This window comes from Notothenia rossii, assembly GCF_949606895.1.
Source record: "Notothenia rossii genome assembly, chromosome: 6".
Classification (NCBI taxonomy): Eukaryota; Metazoa; Chordata; class Actinopteri; order Perciformes; family Nototheniidae; genus Notothenia; species Notothenia rossii.
The window spans coordinates 15,716,438-15,731,401 of record NC_136909.1 but is presented as its reverse complement, the minus strand read 5'-3'; the positions used below and the strand labels follow the sequence as shown (position 1 = coordinate 15,731,401).

General features: G+C 40.8%; 1 protein-coding gene across 4 annotated transcripts in view; it reads left to right on the top strand.

The window, feature by feature from the left end:
• Positions 1 to 14,964, top strand: part of mctp1a (multiple C2 domains, transmembrane 1a) — a 129,858-nt gene that overhangs the window by 42,766 nt on the left and 72,128 nt on the right. For all 4 annotated transcript variants that reach the window (XM_079688414.1, XM_079688412.1, XM_079688411.1 and 1 more), the window contains exon 2: positions 4,065 to 4,185. In XM_079688414.1, the coding sequence (XP_079544540.1) occupies positions 4,065 to 4,185 (121 nt within the window). The remainder of the gene's footprint in view (positions 1 to 4,064; positions 4,186 to 14,964) is intronic.

The window sequence follows — 14,964 nt, the reverse complement described above, 5'->3', positions numbered from 1 at the left end:
ATAACATCAGACGGGTTGAGAGTGGGTTTCTTTAGGAGAGGGTTTACTCTTGCCTCCTTGAGACTGTTTGGAAAGTGACCAGAAGTTAGAGAAGTGTTGATGAAATGGGTGAGAAATGGTAGAATATCAGGAGCGATAGTCTGAAGGAGGTTTGAGGGGATAGGGTCCAGAGAACAGGTGGTAGGACGGGCAGAGGTAACGAGGGTAAGAACCTCACTTGGAGAGAGAGGGGAGAAGGAGGTCAGTGTGTGGGTGAAGGGAGGGTCTGGTGACCCAGCGGTGAGTAAAGGTGAGTCAGAAAAAGAAGAGCGAATATCATCAACCTTTTTTTCAAAATGGTTAACAAAGTCGCTTGACAGAAGGGAGGAGGGGGGAGGTGCTTTGGGGGGGTCCAAGAGGGTGGAGAAGATAGAAAATAGTTTTTTGGGATTGGAATAGGAAGATTGGATCTTATCTTGAAAGAAAGTGCTTTTTGCCTGAGAGATGGAAGCAGAGAAAGAGGAGAGGAGAGCCTGATAGGTTAGGAGGTCGTCATGGTGTTTGGATTTCCACCATTTCCGCTCTGCTGCCCGAAGGATGGTTCTATTAGCACGCAGTGCATCATTTAGCCAGGGAGCAGGAGGGGACTGACGAGCCGGCCGAGATGTGAGAGGACAGAGAAAGTCCAGAGAGGATGAGAGAGTCGAGAGGAGAGTTTTTGCAGCAGCGTTTGGAGGCAGGAGTTGGAACGAGTCAGAGGAAGGGAGGGCTGAGAGCACCGATGAGGTAAAGGTAGAGGGGGAGAGGGAACGGAGGTTACGGCGGACAGGAGCAGAGTTAGAAGAGATGAGGTTGTTATGTTTGGAAAGGGGTAGAGAGAATGAAATGAAGAAGTGATCGGAGGTGTGGAGCGGGTTTACAGAGAGGTTAGAAGTAGAGCAGTTCCTTGAGAATATGAGATCAAGGACATTGCCAGCTTTATGAGTTGGTGGGTATGTCAAGATAATCTACACCTAAACCTCCTGTGCTCTTACACTCAGATTGTATACAGTAGATGACTGTGTCTGGCTGGAGTCTGCTTGTGTGACATTTCTTATTGAATATTTATTCTCATCTTTCACAATTGTGATTCATCATCTGTCTTTGTTATTGATAAAAGGATCAGCTTTCCTGTCTCTGATTTAATGATGATTATGCTACACATTCAAACAAACATAAAGGAAAGGGCAGACGCACGCACGCACGCACACACACACACACACACACACACACACACACACACACACACACACACACACACACACACACACACACACACACACACACACACACACACACACACACACACACACACACACACACACTCCTTTAGGACTGCAATCACATTCAAACAGCCCCGATGAGAATTTCCATCACTATTTGCAATGCACTGTCGAACTCTATTCATCCCATCAAAGTAGTCCTTAGTTAATGGAAAAGGAAATTGGTATTGATTGACATTGGAATGGATTCAGTCGGGATTTAGACAAATGGTTTTTCTGCTAAAGGCTTGTATCCAAACACACAGAGCACTTTCCACCTAAGATCTCCTGGGATTATTTAAAGTCAATTTAAAGTGCTCCGATAGTTGCTCTCTCGGGATCCGAGCCACAGTCGACTGTACTGAAACTCCTTTCTTTCCTTTATTTGCATTGTGCTGCTGGATGTTATTCATTCACAGCAGACTTTGCTTATAAATCTTTACATTTGGGATCACAATATCATTGGTGCACACATCACATCACAAATGAAAACGGTAGGTTAAACATTCTAAGATGTGGCTCTGTGTTCACAGACCTTTAAATTGTCTTGTATATAATGGCACTCACAGAAGTATACTTTACGCAATTAAATTGTAATGAAGTGTAGGTCAAATGGGAACAGACATACGTCACACAGTCTGTTGATCTGTAACGTCTCCCTCTGCCAGAGAGTTTGTTTCTGTCTGGGACTCAAAGGGGACTGAACATGAGGTTATGGTTGAACATGTTTGGTTCCATCAGCCTCAAGGAGTCACTCGTTGTAACACAGAGCAGGTGGAGTGGGATGGACCTTGGCTGTCCTTTCTTTCCCTGCTCTCTTCTCCTTTTCTGTCACTGTAAAATGTGTGTGTAATCCGTCTCTAAAGTGTGTTGCTCACTCCATAAATGTGCCGTCTTGGTTAAAATATTCATTACAATTGTCCATCTTTGCATAACAGCAACACTTTTAGAACAGATGTAGGAGTATATGTTATAAAATGTAAGGCATTTTAAAAAGTACCAATATGCTACTACATATTTGCCAACAAAAAGTGGATTCAAACCATTCAACTAATGTTTTTACAAAAACCTGAGACTCTAAATGGAACAAGTATGCTGAATCAAGATCACCCTCCTTGACCCTCCAATGAGCTTTGCTGCACAACACAAAGCAAACCTGGTCTTAAACGGCTTGTTGTTTGTTTTAGCTTTCATTGATCCTCTTGTCCTTCTCATCAAAAAGCTTGCACTTGATCTGCAAATCCATTTCAAATCTCATGCTCTGTATAATGTTGGTGTACGTCTGTGTCTGTTGTCGTACTGTTGGGAATATGCACGATAAATACTAACATTCTGAAAAATACTGCTTCCTAGTAAAGATATCATACATCTGCAACAGACGATATAAAGTCATTTGAACTGGCATTTTGGTGTGTTGTCTGGGATTTTCCATCTTTTTTTAATCGCTGTGTGTTATGATGTGACCCGGCTCGACATTGTGTTCTTCTGTGTGTCTTTGTGTCACTGTTTGTTTGCTGCATTCATAGATAAAAGGGCTTAATGTTACATGGTCCGACCCTCGAGTCTCCAAACACACTCCAATTACAGTGACTTAAATGCACTATTGACCCCAGGTTTATCCCCTCCAAATGCAGCTTTAACCCTGTTTGTCCCCGAATGCTCAAGTTGGATTTTTCCTGAGTCTGTTGAGCTGGTGCACTTTTTACCTAACAGATTACATTTAGTTTTTTCCTTTTCCCAAAAAGATTGTGTCCATTTCCTGTTCACTCTATTTTTCGCATGTTTGAAAGCAGATGCTGTCAAGTTAAACGTTTTTTTGGGTTGCATTCAGATTTGAGATTAAAGTAGATGGTCAGTTTATTTTGTATGGCAGTCGGCAATATTCTGGAGGGAGATGTTATTGACAACTACAGGAAATACTAAGGCAACATTATTAGTAAGTGTGCATTTTAAATTACGGAGTTAATGGGGATTCTCCTCCTGAGTCTTCTGTCTCTTTTTTTCCATTAGCATCCTTACCCTAATTATCTCAAAATGTGCTCTGCCCGAATGCTCCTCTATAGTTGGTTCTAATGTTAGCCCTGGTGGTCTCTCGTAGCCTCCCAGTGACCCAGTAGCATTTTGATGCCCTTTTTGATATAGTTATTCTTAGCCTTGTTACAGAGTATGATATCTGGGTAGACATGACAGGACTGCCCTCGCACGTGTTGGCTAAGGGAGTGGAGAGATGCATGAGGATCAGGGAGAAAGTTGAGAAAGATGAAGGAAGTAATGCATCTGTAGCGGATGCAGTGCTTCATCATGAGGCTTGCTAATGGCCTTCTAGCTCCAGGGGCACCAGGGTCCGAGCCAGTGGGGGATTCCTGTCAGAGCAGAGTACATCACTGACCTCAGGGCTACAGCGTGACACATGAAGCCACAGAGATGACCCCTTTCAACAGCCGGACACGTAGATGATCCCCAAGGAGGGGTCGCATGCTGGAAATGAGTTGTTTTCAGACTACACATCCAACACATATTATGTAATGTATTGACTTTCCAAAGGCTGAGAATTTTCTCGGTTTACCTTTCCAGATGCTTTTTACCTGTAGGCATTTTTTAACTGCTGAATTTGATTTATTCAGAGCATAAGGATTCTGCAGAAAAATTCTTCTCTCACATTTTGGAGACAAAAACAAAACATACTGTAAGCTCTGTCTCTTTTAAAAATGACAATTCTGCACAAAGGGGAACTGTGCTGGTTTACCCGTGTAACATAACTTATGTAACTTTACCTCTCCACAGGGCATCAACATCGTGGGTCCTAGTAATGCAGAGCCCCCGCCTCGACCTTCTAGTCCAGCTATGTACCAGCTGGATATCGTCCTGAAGAAAGGGAACAACCTGGCCATCCGAGATCGGACCGGTAGGAGCTCTGTTTATTCAACCTGTCAATTCATGAGCATTGAAGTTTATGTGGGAAAACGGGTGGACAGCATTATCAAGCCTCTGTCTAGCCCTCCGAATGAAAGCTACCCTATTGGTCTCTGTCAGCTTCTCGCAATCATTTTGCCTCTGGCACGGGCAGGGCAGCAACCATTCTGTAACTTATTTCCTTAAAACGGTATCCTTTATTTATCCGTTGTCTTTAGGTGCCCCCTCACATTTTTATACATTTCCCTTTTTGTCAATGTCTTTTGTCACCTCTCTTTTTCCTCTTGTCTTCTTTTTTTCTCAAATTTTGCAGTCTTTTCTTATTTTTCCCTTATCGAACTCCTTGTAGAGTTTTATTGAGTCACACATCTCGTCCTCACAGCTCACTCAATTTCCCATGTGTGAAGTGAGATGGAATTACTAGGAATGATGCGGATCATTTCCTGTGCACCTATGCATGAAACAAATTCAGTCTCTGCTTAAGCTAGAACATGGTCCAATTTGGAGCCAAAACTGAGGAGTATGATCTCCCCTTCAACTATTTCACCTCCCTACCCCATTGGCAGCAGTATCAAGGCTTTTAGTGCACGTAAAGACTATACAGTATTGTTTGTTTTCTCTGCCAAGCATCGTGTGTGTGTGTGTGTGTGTGTGTGTGTGTGTGTGTGTGTGTGTGTGTGTGTGTGTGTGTGTGTGTGTGTGTGTGTGTGTGTGTGTGTGTGTGTGTGTGTGTGTGTGTGTGTGTGTGTGTGTGTGTGTGTGTGTGTGTGTGTGTGTGTGTGTGTGTGTGTGTGTGTGTTTGTGTGTTTGTGTGTCTGCCCATGGCTAATCTTGCCTTGTACTGGACCCACCAACCTAATATCTTTGCATGCTTTACATATATGACAGTATGCTTAACGACCTATTGCGGTTTCAGTCATCCACAACGTTTTTGAGAAACTTATTTGATTACCTTTCTATACCGCCATTGGAGCCACAGGAGGCCACAAGTGTCAACATCTGCTTCAGCTGGAGTCTTGTTTCCGCCTCATACATCTGTATGTCTATATGTGCATTTTGTCATAAATATTGAATTACTTACTTTCAACAACCAAAGTTAGAAACCCCAAGAAGGCTGAGTTCAGTGCTGAGGCACTCCATTACGGTTGTAAAGGGTCAGTGGAGCAGAAGCAAGCATGTTTTTGTAGTGCTATCGTGTCGTACAATATATTGCATTCACCTGTTTATCCCAGTGTGAGATACAATTGTTTATCTACTCTTTGAGCAAACATAAAATACCTCACACATTAAATCACTCAACTTAACATTGTTTCTGGCTCTCTAGAGGGATTTGAAGTGCAGGACTGATAGCCCTCTGCCCATTGCGGAAGCTGTCTGAACACATCCTTAGTGTATACCTTTCAGTTTCTGTCAATTATGTCTAGTTGAAAGACCGGCCAGCAAAAAAAAGCAAGGCCTGATATTTTCTTTATAAACTCTCACAGACAATGGTTCGGAGATTGACGGATGCAGGCGTCTCATTACCGTTGTAGCAGTCACCATGTGGGCAGATGTGAATATGCTGCCCTGCTCCCTCCCATGCACTTTGCCTGTCCACATCTCCACCTAGTTAATGGGCGGTGAGGTGCAGAACGCATCTGTCCTGTCCTGAGCCCATCAGGTAGGCTCATTATAAAGAGAGGGAGGAAAAGAGACACAGTCAAATAACAGAGAAGTATAGCGGATTCATTCAATATGAGCAATTATGGTTCTATAACAATCAGTGCTGTAACACATGTTGCTTTGTCACACATTGTTCAGAGAAGACTTGTTAATATTAATATATTCAGCAGTTGGTGCCAAATCTTGACAGGTTTGACATTTGGGACATTTAGATGTTGCTTCTGTCTTACAGCAGACAGACACAGGATTAGTGCGATTTAAGCTAGGCTTCCTTCTCAGGTATGTAAGCTGGAGAAGAGCTGGGTTGTTTAAAAATATATTTTTTTGGGAGAAGACATTTAGTTTAGGTGCCAATTTATTTAGAAAAGCCCAGACATGAATCATAAATGGTACAGATGGTTTCCAGTGTTGTTGCAAAACTTTGGAGAAATCTTTCAAACTGTGAGCTGAAAGTAATGCCTCAACATGCAGCATGCATATTTCATTCTTCGTTATGATGTTTACGAAGTTATTGTGGCATCAAACCAAATGGCTGATGTCTGATTTTTAAGTCTGAAATATTGAAGAACACTGGGATCAACTACCAAACTTTAAGGGAGACTTGAGTTTACGAGAAGCAAACAGAAGCAAACAGCTAGCAAGCGTTTGTTACCATACTGAAGCTCAGATACATGTCTCACATTGATGTATGCACCCAGAGCAAAGAGTGACAGGCCGGACACAAAGGAGCGATGAGGCCTCAGTGACGAGAGGCATCAGGTTCAACATGAGCGTATTATCTTCCGTTAATGTCCCCGTCAATAAAAGTCCTATCCGATCTGATCTTGACAACATGTCCATAATACAATGACAAGGTGTAAATCAGAATGTTCACCAACCTTACGTTTTTATTCTAAATATCTTCTTACATGTGTGGCAAAGGATTCTTTCTATAATTCACACAGGTACTAACCTTTTCCATCTCACATTACATTGTAGAATACTCACACAATGCTGGAAGCAAGCATTGTCTTACCTTTGCTGAAATGGATGCTATTACTGCCCTTTTGTTATATAATTGGATGCAAATTTTAATAATTAAATGATTTCCTCCTAAATGTTGAGAAAGTCAGAGTTCAGAAGTTTCACGTTGAACCAAATACCATCTAATATGAACATTTTCTGACCCACACACTTTTTCCCATCCCCTTTTATGTTGACTTAAAGTGGACCTTAAAATACCAAACAGATCACCCATTGTAGCCATGCCTCATACTGCTCATACCCCTCTTTTGCAGCCCTGTTAGAGAAACGCGGATTTAAAAAAAAGAAAAGAGGAGGCGGAGCCAATGCCTGATCAGAATTCTACGGGAGATAAAGTTAAATTCTGCTGTGATAAAACGCCATCCTGTTCTAAACCACATCAGGGATTATTTCTAAAACAGTATGGAGCTCAAATGCTTTTTCTCTTGCGGGTTTATCACAAGGTGAGTTCCTTTTTTTATTTCCTGCTTTTTAAACACATGTGCTCTACAGTACAGGTTAGCTCTGAGTGTTAGCGAGGCTTGCTAATGTAAACAAAGACGAGATTACGTCCAAAACACGTCAGGCATTGTTTCTGATAGCAACTTTCTGTGGGTCCGCCGCCGATTTGACGTCATATCGGCAGCATATCTGTATCCGCTCGTTGTACCCCCGTTTTTTAAAAGATTTGGGTACGGAGGAAAAGAGAAAGGGTTTTATTTTCTGACGCTGCGTGAGTTCCCCGACACAATGGGGACACATATTTATGTATAAAAGACATCACAAAGTGCATTTTGCATGATAGGTCCCCTTTAATATACACTTGAAGCACCATAAAATGCATGTACAGTACATACAGTTGCTCACCTGCTAGCAATGTATGAGATTTTTGTCTTATGCATGCTTCTGTAACAACATCCAAATATGATTTACTCATATTTCATCCGATATCCTGCCAACTTACAGTATTTAGCTTATTAAGCAGTTTAAGCTCAAAGCACTTCAAATAATGAAAATACTGTATACATGAAATATAAATTATCCTCAGAAAACCCTCTGCTCTAGTTGTCAAGAAACTGTTCCTCATAAAGCATTTTCAGCTCTTGTACCCTCATGCATTTCTGCTGAGCATGCAAGTGCTGTCAGATTTAGTGTGAGTTTTCAGTGCTTAGAGCAGGGGTTGGACATGGGAGTGGGTGACAGTGCAGACACTGACATGCCAAACTGGAAGACCCGTGTGTCGTCATACCAAATGCATGCGTCACCATATGATGGTAGTGTATTTCACAATCCGACAGCTTTTACTGAGTGGGAGCACTGAGGATAGATTCCCTTGCTTCTACTTGAATAATGTAGAAGCAAGTGAATCTGTCATTATGCCAAAGGTTCTTCCCATTTTTTATCATAAGTTCGAGTTAAAGTGCTTTTCTTACTGAACACAACATATGGATATGCAATGGATAGCATTTGACTATATAGGCACCTTTATTTATTTATTATCTGTTTGTCTTCATCTGGTGCTCCGAGGTTGGTTGTTTTAGGTAAGCCATCACTGCAGATATCACATACACATTTCTGTGGTTTAAAACAAACAAGAAACTTTTTCCCGACACAACCAAAATAATTGGCTGGCATTGTTATTTGTCCTTCTTCTGCCTGCACACACTATTTCACAGTTAGTCGCCCAGGAGTGACAGACAACACTTGACATGGTTTAATATTATGATAAGTTAACAGAATGATAATTGGGTATGGATGAATGATGTTATTAACAAAGTACAGCTTGTACAGAAGAAGTGACTAATTATGTTCATTAACTGATGCCTCTCATTATATTGTATTGAAATTACATTTGCAGGAAGAGAGATATTTAAAAGCAATACATGAGAGTAAAAAGGGTTCATAGCTTCATTATGATAGCCCCCTTCTCTTTTCATGTTTATTGTCCATGACCTCAGGTAGAATTTGCTATTCAGAATCAGAATCAAAAACAGGTTTATTGCCAGGTAGGTTCACACATACGAGGAATTTGACTTGATGTCATGGTGCAGACATAAAATATAAAACAAGAAATCTAATATAAAACAAAAAGTCTTTAAGGACACCGTAATAAAATATAGTTAAATAGCAATAAAATAAAGCAGTCATATACATGGAAATAGAATGCTATGAACGAATTCTAGGATATGAAATGTGAAACAAGAAATATGTGCAGTAAGCAGTATGAACATTGTGTGCATTAATGTTATGCATATACTGTAGGGACTACGTTGTGGCTGAGGTAAGTATCAGTGGGGGGGGCGGGCCTTGTTTAAGAGGCTGGTAGCAGAGGGGAAGAGACTACCTAAGAATTCTACCTGTCAAATAACCTTTATACATTTCACTTCCACTTATCCAATATGGGAAATACCCTTTCGTGTCCCCAGAGCCCTCAGCCTGTCATATATGATGAGATACCAATGAGACGTTTTGCAGCGTTCAAAGTGAACTCAGATGAAAACACTCTGCCCTCTGTCTCTCTACTCCTAGTTCCCTTTAGTCGAGGCACAACAAGGTGGAACTGCTTTATAGCCAAAGACACGACAGCGTCTCTTCCCATCTTGCATTAGCGTTTGTGTGTCGGGAGAACAACAACCCTTAGCTGCAATATCACAATATACCATGGCCTGTGCTGTTATATTTATTCACTCACTATAATCATATGCAAAGATCAATTCAAGTCTTTGACACAAGACTGATAGAGATAGATTGGTAAACACAAACTTGAGTAGTGTGCGCTTTGCAGAATGGACGTGCAGCTGTGTTTTTAACCATTAAAGTGAATTATTATTTATTTAGCTTCAAAGTCATGATTACACATTCATACAGCTTTCTAAATATGGTGCATAGGATAGAGATATAAGCTTTTGGATTTTAGTATATGTTGGAAAATTGAAACTGATTCCTAGTCCTTACACATCCCAAACTGCTGTCATTTCTTCCCTCTGAGACCAAGTAATGACTGTGTAGATGTCTGCATGTGCTGGCCCCTTCTGTGTTCATTATACAGTATATGTGCTGTGTGTGTATTTAAAGGTCTTGTATTAGTGTGGAGGTTTACAGTGATTAGTTCTCAAAGTACGACTAAGACCAATTGTGTCTACAACGAGCCTAATTATCTTGTCTGCCGAACTTTCTAAAGATGTGAAAACAGTGAGAGAGCCAGAGCCTGACACCACAGTAAGCACGTTGTCTATTGTTGTATTTGAAGTCCTCTTCATTGTTTTCTCACCTCCCATGCTATTCTTCCACATGCTGTGAAGTTCTCATCTCTATTAAGCAATCAGTCTTACTGTTATGGTATCTCACACTTTGCATTGTAATTGCAGCAAGATTGCACTGCAGCTGCTCATGAATGAAAATTCATTTTATGTAAATTTGACAAGAGGGGAGTAAAGTAAACTCCTCTCAACATAAAGCAGCAGGAGCCAGCGGCATGTGTTGTTGTTTGTAATAGTAATGAGGCAGTTTTTCAATCCAGCCGTCAGCATCCTATGATGGCATTTCTTGTCTTTGCAGTCTTTTATAGCCAATACATTCTCCTGACTGAATTGCATGGTGGGTAATGGGGAACCCCAGAGCTGCAACCATCCGTCGGTCATCACACTACACAGAGGCCACACACACGCACGCACGCACGCACGCACGCACGCACACACACACACACACACACACACACACAGTGCCCACAACTCGAGCAGGAGGCTCTTATGTGTTTGCAGCGGGAGCATGACTGAGGGTTTTATGGGCAGCTTTACTACTTTTTTCCTCCTTCTGTTCTCCGATCTCATGACAAGCATCAGTGAGCCTCCTTCATGCTGTGGCTCTTAATAACGGACGTTTTGACAGGCAATGTTTTGGCCAACTCTGAATAGGTTCCAGTGAAGCAGTGAGTGCCAAGAGTAAGTACAAGTTCAGAACTGATTTTAAAGTTTTTAAACACTTTAATTATCTCACTTCAATTCCTGATTTGAGTGATGGTTGGGAACACACTTCCGTTCATTCCTAGAGTGAGAAGTTAGATCAGCCTAACTCTATTAAATTACAGAAAGTCTATGGGATCACAAGCAGCTTTTAAAAAACAAACATTTTTAACAGAGTTCTAAAAGATGTTTCGTAGACTTTTAAAGGGACCCCATTATGCTTTTAGGGGTTTCCCTTTCCTCTAGTGTGTTTTCTAAGTTTTTGTGCATTCAAATGGTCTGCACAGGCTAAAATCACAAAGCTCCCTCTAGAGGCTGTTACTCTTCCCCACATCATCATTATTTTGTATGAATACATAAATAAGGCAGACTTGACATTGCAGGTCAAGCTCAGGTTACAACTGGTAACTTGCAATGGTTTATTTCCATTTAGAACATACAATTCCACTAATCCGTCATTCACATTTATAAGATCATTCGACTGTAACATTTACATGTATTTTGGAATAAATTGTATTGTTTTTAAAGGCCAACTATTATTCAAAATCCACTTTTTCATGTCTTTTATACATAAACATGTGTCCCCTCTGTGTAAAGAGATTCTGAACGTTTCAGGAACAAAGATTCTCTCTCTTTTTGTCCTGATCCATTTATATAAAAACCTGTCTGAAAATCAGATTTTGGCCACTTTATGATGTCATAACCATCAATCAATCAATGTGTATTTATATAGCCCAATATCACAAATGATACATTTGTCTCAGTGGACTTCACAGTTTGTACAGAATATCAGTATGACAATACGACACCCTCTGTCCTTAGACCCTCACATCGTACAGGGAAAAACTTCCAGAGAAAACCCACAGTTTAAAGGGAAAAATGGGAGAAACCTCAGGGAGAGCAACAGAGGAGGGATCCCTCTCCCAGGACGGACAGACGTGCAATAGATGCCGTGTGTAAATTGAAAAGATAATACATTTGCAGCATAGGTAGTCCAAATGTTTGGAAATGCATGTGTGTATAATAGGAAGATGAATCCACGAGGATATCCATCCAGGACTTATGATCCAGGACCACAGCCACGACTCAAGATCCAGGACTCGTGATCCATGACAGAGGACCGCAGGATCATCCATGACTCCGGACCCCGGCGTATATAGACACCAAAAAGAAAGAAATTTGGGGAAGCTGGGTTAATCGGAACATGAGAGTACACAGGTATAGACAGAGAGAAGGAAGAAGTAAGATGTCCCCCGACAAACTAAGCCTATATCAGCAAAACTAGGGGCTGAATCTAATCAGCCCTAACTATAAGCTTTATCAAAAAGGAAGGTCTTAAGCGCACTCTTAAAAACGGATAGGGTGTCTGCCGCCCGAACACAAACTGGAAGCTGATTCCACAAAAGTGGAGCTTGATAAGAAAAGGCTCTGGCTCCCATTGTACTTTTAGAGACTCTAGGAACAACCAACAACCCTGCATTCTTGGAACGCAATGCCCTAGTAGGACAGTAGTGTATAATGAGTTCTTTAAGGTAAGATGGCGCCTGCCCATTAAGGGCTTTGTAGGCGAGAAGAAGAATTTTAAATTCTATCCTGTGTTCTATAGGGAGCCAGTGTAAGGCAGCCAGAACAGGAGTAATGTGGTCCCTTTTCGTAATGATTTTTTTTGGCTTGTGTAACCATTAGCCAATAACCAACCAAGGTAACCCCTCCCCACCTTATCACCTGAATCTCCTCCTAGAGCACCATTGTGTTCTTTTTAACCAGATATCTCTCAGAGGGGCTTGGGGAGTGGCTCCTTATTTTCATCTAAAGTAACAGACAGAGAATCAGCACTTTTGAAACAGGGCTGAAACAGAGGGGATTATTGGATGCTACAATGATCTGTTTGGTATTTGGAGCCAAACACTCCAGAGACATGTTTTGAAAATATCTGAGACCTATAATATATTGATGAAAAACTGTATAATAGGGGACCTTTAATGTTATGTAGTACACCTGTTCTTTCCTATTATTGTGACATTTCAAAATATCTGCTTTGAAAAGTATCTTCAATTTGGAACTTCTAAGTAAAATATTGCCCAAGGTTTCGAAAAGCAATCTGACTTGCGGAAATGTTTTCCTCTGCTCTGAAGGTTGATGCAATTAAGGTTGAATGATTTGTTTGATATTTTGTTGCAGAGGTGGTATTTGTTCAAGGAAGGCACCACACATCCTGTATCATTTGATGCAGAAAACCCTCTCATATTTTATATTTGTCACAAGCAATGTCAGCAAGTACAGGTTAAATGAAGGTCTAGATGCTGTTTGACTAGTCTCCTATCTCTGAAAAAAGTTTAAATGATTCCAATACATTCAAATGCTGCCTCAGATTCTGAAGACATCTATCAAAAAAACATATTTATTCCATTTCTTTCCTTGGCAGTCGATTTCTCCTCATAGTATTAACTACGTTTTCTCACATTGGAAAACAATACAACTTGGTTTTTGTGGACTGACAAACCAATTTAGTACTGACACACATTATGGACAGCTTTCTTATGATATCAGCATTCAGTTTGTCATCCATTTGTTTGTTTTTTATTACTCTAAATGCTATTGTTAAGTCTTGGCCTCACAAGAAAATTGTGTTTGTATTTTTGCTAAGTCTTAGTTGGATTGAATGTGCGTAGGGCAGTCATTTGAATAGCTTTGAGACATTTGCTCTGGAGATTAACAAGTATTTTTTTGACTACTTAAGCAGAAAGTTAATAACTTATTTTTAATGGAGAATGATACTCATTTTTAGAACATAATATCCCACTGTCCTCTGAAGAAATGTAATTACCTGCTCATCCATTATCAGTTAATAATTCAGGACCGGTTTTCTTCCTTGTGCTGACTCTGAAAGCTATTGATCACGAATGTGTAATAAGTATCTGCAGATTAATGATGAAAAGGGGAAGCAGAATAATTAATAGTTCCACTCATCAGTGTGAAGCCATATGACATTAAAGAGCTTTTTATTTTATAAATGTGCGGCTAACCCTGTACCATCATTATCCTGTTTCAAACTGCCTTCAGTAACAAGCACCTTTCATTCACTTTTTAAAAGGCCTTGACCAAGATGGCTTGTTTGAACATGACCTTATCTCCCATTATGTGATTATAGCTGCAGCAGAAGCCTCTTCTCCCAGCGTAAAAATCTCTTTTCTCCCGCTCACCGTCTCAGACAGACAGGAGTCACCCTCTGTTTTTCAATTATTTTATAAAAAAGGTCAAGGACACATGTTTACTGCCCTGCTTCCTCTCAGAACCATGAACACAGCAGGTGTGTGGCTTAACATGTGTTTGTTTGTGTTAAGATAATGAATAAGTGCATCCCTTACACTTGTGTGTCTATGTTTATGTGTGAGGAAGGATAGTGGTTTTGTAATCAAAGTGAGGGAGAAGGAGCAGTGGTGCTTTTTGCGATGACCCCTTCTGTGTGTGTGTGTGTGTGTGTGTGTGTGTGTGTGTGTGTGTGTGTGTGTGTGTGTGTGTGTGTGTGTGTGTGTGTGTGTGTGTGTGTGTGTGTGTGTGTGTGTGTGTGTGTGTGTGTGTGTGTGTGTGTGTGTGTGTGTGTGTGTGTGTGTGTGTGTGTGTGTGTGCATCTGTGTGTAAAATGCACTCTCATACATTCATTCATACACACATACTCAGGTACAGATTTCCTCATCTCTTTCATGACCTCCCTGATGAAATAAATCAATCCTCAGTTATTGCTCAGGGGTTTGTCTGGAGCGTTTGGAGGCTTTCTTGCAGGCCCTTGGGCGGCTGCTTGATCCCAGAGCAGCACTGGCATTTAAATGAAAGCATTAGACGTTGATGAACCCTCTGTATTTTCAGCCTTTCCCTCTAATAACGGTTGCATCGCAGCTTTCTAATGAAACGGTTAATTTTGAAGTTGAATCCATAATTGACTTTGTAATACTTAAAACCTCCTAAAAATATCATGCATAAGGGATCAGAAATCAATAGTTAATGTTTTGCTAAAATAAGTCACCCTTCAGTGAAATACAATCCCAATACAATGTACTATCCAACACTACTATACTACATATTTTATGTACTGTATTGCTGTTGATATATTGACCCTGACATTAATCAGACACATTGCATTCTCT